The sequence below is a fragment of the Styela clava genome, chromosome 12 (assembly GCF_964204865.1).
Source record: "Styela clava chromosome 12, kaStyClav1.hap1.2, whole genome shotgun sequence".
NCBI lineage: Eukaryota > Metazoa > Chordata > Ascidiacea > Stolidobranchia > Styelidae > Styela > Styela clava.
Genome location: NC_135261.1, coordinates 21,310,115 through 21,316,582, shown reverse-complemented (window position 1 = coordinate 21,316,582; position 6,468 = coordinate 21,310,115). Strand labels below are relative to the sequence as shown.

At 34.0% G+C, this 6,468-nt stretch overlaps 1 protein-coding gene across 1 annotated transcript in view; it reads right to left on the bottom strand.

Moving 5' to 3' along the window:
- Positions 1-488: 488 nt before the first annotated feature.
- LOC120329315 (inactive tyrosine-protein kinase 7-like) overlaps positions 489-6,468 on the bottom strand; it is a 31,602-nt gene continuing 25,622 nt past the window's right edge. Inside the window, exons 18-23 of the mRNA XM_039395900.2 lie at positions 5,978-6,104; positions 5,436-5,625; positions 5,211-5,279; positions 4,304-4,455; positions 3,402-3,580; positions 489-3,133 (exon numbers count right to left, since the gene is read on the bottom strand). Of these exons, the coding sequence (XP_039251834.2) occupies positions 2,850-3,133; positions 3,402-3,580; positions 4,304-4,455; positions 5,211-5,279; positions 5,436-5,625; positions 5,978-6,104 (1,001 nt within the window). The 3' untranslated portion in view covers positions 489-2,849. The remainder of the gene's footprint in view (positions 3,134-3,401; positions 3,581-4,303; positions 4,456-5,210; positions 5,280-5,435; positions 5,626-5,977; positions 6,105-6,468) is intronic.

Below are 6,468 nucleotides of genomic sequence, written 5' to 3'. Positions count from 1 at the left end.
TTTGTTTTGTTTGTATAGTAGTTTCCTAATTAATATCACTTGCGTTTCTATTTTTTCTGCTCCAATTTCATTACGTTTCCGTGGTTGTACGTATGTGTGTGTGTCAATTGATTTGATACTTCTGTGAGGACGAATAAGTACCACTTTTTTTTTACAACGCCTTTCAATTCAAACTCGGTCCCTTACAACCCTTGCCCAAACCTTTATTTGCTCTCCCTATTCTGCGATTAGTTTTAATTATTTTGGTCTAATCAAGTAAGTTATGGTCCTCTATGTTGATTATGGAGTCGAAATAAACTTATACTCATACCAACGACCATGCCGCCGCAATAAGCAAAGAAAATGGATATGAAAACAAGAGAGGTAGTATTTATGTTGACATAGTGTCTTATACAGTACAGCAGCAAAAAGAGAAACACAGAAATAACCGAGGTATGACGTTTCAAAGCGTTTTGAATGGCCGAGGGAGATTACAGCAATAACACAACTCGCATGTTGTTTATATTTCCATGGTTTATAATAATAAAAAATATTCAAATGATGTACATATAAAAGCACAGCAGAATAAAAAAAAAACTCTAAAGCCGAAATCTAAAAAAATCATATCATGCGGTATAAACGTCTAAGGTTGAAATACTGTTGAGTTCACACAACGTAATTATTAATATTGAAGAGGAACTCACATTGCATTTTCACAATATGATTGACGGACACTATATGAAACATGCCATCATTAAAACCTTAATCGGCCAGTATGGCACTTATTTGTTTATTTATATATGGTTCTAATTTGTATGGTGAATAAGTGTTAATATCTCATACGTATATGTCTCATCGTAAACGTCTGTAGAGAACAAAACGCTTTAGAATCGTCAGAAACTGTTCAAGTATAAATAGCATTGATTCAAAAATGTAGAGTCAAGAGCTATGAAAAGCTGGCAAGAATCACTTATAACTCAGATAATATGAAAGCCGTTAACTCCCTTATAATGACTTTATACCGGCGTAGCATGGTTTTTAGTGATTCATATCATCCTTGACACCGTATATTGTTTTCAAAATTGATATTTCCCTCTACCATGCACGGTGGTGGGGTGGTAAAATTGTGAATAAGGATAGAACGAACGTAAATGCATTCGCCAATGTCGCTGTAACGCCATACATTGCGTTATTTACCAATTGCTGCGCCAATTATGGTCGACAACTATTACATTCGATGTTTTCGAAGCATTTATGCTGAGTTAATTAGGGTGTAACGTGATCAAATCGATACGTGTTGAATTTCCAAATTTTGTAAACACAATTGTGAATTTCTCTGTAATATTCCAGGTATTTTACTGTTTTTTATGCTATTTTGGTATTGTTATTGGAAAACGAACAAAAAACGATAAAAGTAAAATTGATAAGTTACAACTAGTGCTTAATCCTCTACAAGACGCAATAACACTCAAGTTTAAGTAAGGTTGTTCTCTACAAATTTTTAAGCAGAAGGCTGCATATCTGAAATAATATTGGAAACATGCTCCTTAGCGCCGTGTAACAGAAAATTATTCTAGCATACGCTTTTAAAAAGCCATGGGTGTCGTATTAGGGCCTAATAGTTGATGATAAAAAAATTTGAAGTGGCTATACAAAATAGCCCCAGCGAACTCGGTTTTATAGGGTCACAACCATGATATAGAAAACAAATTTAGATACATTCACCTCGTCAGAAAAAAGTATAATGAAAACTGGCACAAAATCCATCCAAATTAATGTTTTTGAAATAGTATTATTTTGACAGACATTCAGACTCCTGATAGAATAAAAATAGTAATATAATTAGTAAAATCCTGCGAACATGAAAACTTGAATATAAGTATATTATGGGACATGAATTTGTCTCTTGGTTCCCATACAGTTTACAAAATATTAGCATTTTTGTGATGTTCCCACTTTTCCAAATCACAAGAAACCAGCAAACGACAGTGCATGTCAATAAAAAACATCCCATGATGAAACGAAAAAATAATAAAACCTAGTACCCTTTATAATACATATTATTTAAATAGTACTAAAATCACAGTGAATCTTGTTCATGGCAACCATTTTCTATGATGTACTATCCGGAAACTGCACAAAACTACATAACCACTGTGTACTGTAAGTACTGCATAAGCCTAAAAATCAATATCAACTAAATAGATTGATTCTGAATACACAACATCTCAAACTTACCTACATGAACATTAACAGTTAGCCAAAGCATATGGAGGCATGCCAAAACTGACATATTACAGATACTGATAATGGACACCGAGGTTTTAGCTGCCCAAGTCAACTGGATGGGGTCATGCATTTACCCACTTCTAAATTTAAAACATGTTTGAAATGAGAATACTCAATATTGAGGTAAGGGCATGCTGTAAATCGATAATTTTATGACAATATTTATTTCCAAATTAATTCCAGTCTGTTTTGACAACAGTAAAATTTGGCATAAACAGAACCTGGGAGTGTGGTAAGCAAATAAAAATGTCACAATGCCCAAGAATTGAAGTTATTATGAAAACATTTGATTATATTTGAAGGAAACAACAAAACAAATGAGCCATTTCGAAAAATGAAAACAAGCAATGTTGTTATATGCAAGTGGGATTGTATAAAAAATATATATAAATTGCCACTGCCAACGGAGCGTTCTTAGATTTCTTCTATTGAATCTATTCCCAATGTTCCCTGATCTGTATTTTGAAAGGCAGTCTTTTTCTCAAACAACATCAACACATCTGCACGTACTGTGGCCCAACTTCATTCCAAATGACAATACATGGACACAAGCACTTGTATCAAAACTTACATAATTAACATCACGTTTTAACCTCAAGATTGACATTGGACTGAACCTCTAGATCTTGTTGGGCAGAGGAAGATAACAGAGGTTGTTCAACATCAACTTCAGTTTCACGAGAACTTGTGACAGCTGGTTTCTCTGACTTTGCATCCAAGCCCAGAATAGATTGTAATTTTTTAACAATTTGATGAAATTCTGGACGAGAAGCTGGATTTTCATGACAACACTTTGATATAAGTGATGTAATTCGTTTTGAATTTTCTAAGGGTGGTAATGTAGGAAGGTGACCCTCCTGCATTGCTGTAAAAATGTATTCACTATTAACTAGACAGTCAATGACTTTTTTGCAAAAGATGACATATTAATAATGATACAGTACTTCATCATTAAATTATGAATCCGCATTTCATGTAAAGATATGTACCGCTACTTTTAATTATTTATTAACTTCAGTAGCATTCAAAAAGATGACAAAATTAATAACATTCTTGGTCTGTTTTGAGCAGATAAACATCGGGAGTAGTCAGGGAGGCAATTTCAAGTGTTAAACAATAAGCACCATACTCACCATCTAAAAAATTTTTATCTGTAAGATCAGAATATGGTGTTTCGCCGAAAGTAAATATCTCCCAGCAAGTTACTCCAAAAGACCATACATCAGATTGTAATTCAATTTTATTTTCTAGCAAAGATTCAGGAGCCATCCATCTTATTGGTGATAATTTTCCATTGTGCAATGTGTATTCACTAAAACATGAATATAACAAAATACAATATACAAAGCTTGTTGGCTAAATATAATAATTCAATTTCACTAAATGAAAATCAGGAATGCAATAATTGCAAATCATTATTGGCATTTCTAGTTGGTAAATTTACGTAAATATACATAAAAAACAAAATCATGCACAATATCACAGTAAACCAAACATTTGAAAATTTTAGTTTTGACAAAACATTATTTCCATGCCTCTAAACTACCAACACATTCATGTGATCAGCCTGGTATAACTTACAGTGGATGAATAGTGTCACCAATCACTACATATTCCATCATATCCCACTACTGTGGTTTTCAAAAAGTGGGAAGGATAATTTAGAAAATATTTTGATGAAATGATGCAAGATTAAACCTCGTTTTTCACTGAATTTAATGACAGTTATGTTCGAATTTATACCGCAATTGTCAGCTGTAATAGCGGTAAGGCATGGGACTTGAAATCTGCTGCAATATTCCCTCACAGGTTCAAATCCAGCTCGCAGCACTTCATCAGCAAGTCAGCAACAGATCAGATCCGCTTTCTTCAAATTTACAAATCAGTCTCATTATTGTGGAAGCAAGAGGTGACTAAATTTTGTTAAAACAAAAAGTCCAATATTTCCCCAGGGAATGTGAACTTGGCGGGGAAAACCTCATGAATAACCTATGTATCAAATTTGAAGTGATAATTTAAAGGAAGTAGCACGTACTTTTCAAATCCTTCTTCAGTTAAACTCAAAACTGATAATTTAATTAACATTTTTGAACTAATGACACAATTTCTTGTGGCTACATCTTGGTGAGTCAGTCCGAGTTTGGTCAAATGATCAAGTCCTGCTGCAATTTGACAGCACATTCTCATCTAGAAAGGAAAAAATATTATGGTACAGTGATAAATATCTGTGTGTAAAAATGATTCACATATTACGATATTCATTTCCTGAAATTTCTCTACAGGTAATTACTTCCTGGTGGCGGCTCATGACTTTTCCCGGTGAATTTTCGAGGGATATGATTTTATGTTGACAATTTCTATATGGATGGTTGTTCAAAACATCAAATATAATTGGCCTCGGGAGCCCTATGTCTTTGCAACGGGTATATCATCCTTGTTATGAATCACATGAAACTTCTTTGTTGTGCTACAAATCAGTATAAGAGCAGCTGTTCGTCGCAGGGGGATGCGAGTCAATATCGCAGATAAAATAGTTCGTGCTGAGCATGCATTTTTGCTACCGTAAGTCTGTCAGATACATCCAAACAAAGCTTAGTATGTCTGGGAGATAACAAGCATGCAATATCTCAATTATGAGCAATAAAGAGTAAATGATGCATTCTTACGTGACTATTACTACATTTATTTTGTGGCAACTTTGATCAAAAAACGATGGTAGAAAATTTTACTGACTGGTTTAAAGAATTTAAATAAAGTAAACATAAAAAAATACCACTCAATTCCTTGATCAGCAGTGACTTCTAGCGAATAGATTTGATGTGAATGATTTCAGCGCACCTAATTTGACGTCTTTGGGGTTAATTGTTGGCGATTGGTGGGGTCTCAAATAACAACAGGCAAAATAGGCAGGTTGCAGCTGGGAAGGGTTTTAATCAACTTACCTTAATGAGCTTGTTGAATCTCTGAAGCTTGCCTTCTTTCGACGCTTGTAAGCACAGTTTCAATATGCCCTAAATGCAAATATACTTATCACTAATACATAGTTATATTCACCATTATTATAGTTTTCATCCCTTTCTAAAGCAGCATCCGAGATAGGAATGCAAATTGAGCAAATGTTCAAGTTAAATACCAGTAAAACAGATGTGTAGAGCAGCATGACTAACCCATTCAAGGTATTCCGTAATCAAATGATCTGGATTAGTAGGCGAGTCTGTATATCTACTACATACTCCAAGAAGTTTAACAACATTTTCATGTTTTGTCATGTACAGAAGTCTTATTTCTCTGTTGAATTCAAAATGACGTGATTTTTCTGATGTTTCATCATTGACTATCGTGCTGCAATTGTTTGCACTGAAAAAAAAACACGCTAGCGTTTTACATTGTCATATATTTTAGAGAAAATATCATGACTCTCAGAGTGCCTAATCTTTAATAGAACATTTTTTTCAAGCTGGTAGCTTGGCAAAGTTTGAAAATAGAAAATAGACATTCATTTTTTGGTGCTTATAGTTGGTTTATACCGATCATCTCCTAGAAAGCGCATTTAAGCGGATTTCCTCGGGTATCCTGAAAACAAAACATATACGCCAACATCATTTGACTAAACCTTAATTGAATGCATACAAACATTGATCGGCGAATATCAAAAACATTCAAACATGCTCTGTCATAAAATCAGCCACGACTATTGTACTATGTTCACCTATGATTGCTTTCCTTCTCCAAATGGAGTGGCTGAAGTTCTTTGACCATAACTAAAATATCTTCAGTTAGATTAGGGAAAAGTCCAGGTGCTTTGGAAAGAAAGACTTCCCCAAAATTTCCACTTCCTGAATAAAAAAGCACTAAGATAGAGATGGTATTAACACAATGGCTAACTCCCAAATACACCATCAGGCACAAAGCTATTCCGTTGAACATGACTCAATGCAGAAAAAAGTAACTAAAATTTATTTAATAGAGACATGGACTGCAAACAATTAAATAATAAATAGTTTCTTATCAAATAATACTTAAAACAAGGCCCAATGTTAAAACAGCATAACATAGAGCCTTGATAATCAAGGATTCATTGCTGGCAGATAGAGAGAAATATTTCTCAAACTTTTTTTGACTAACGACCCCTTCTCACAGCAGTCAAACAATTTGTGACATTCTAATTAACTGTCTTTAGAAAAGGTATTGTGCGACAGG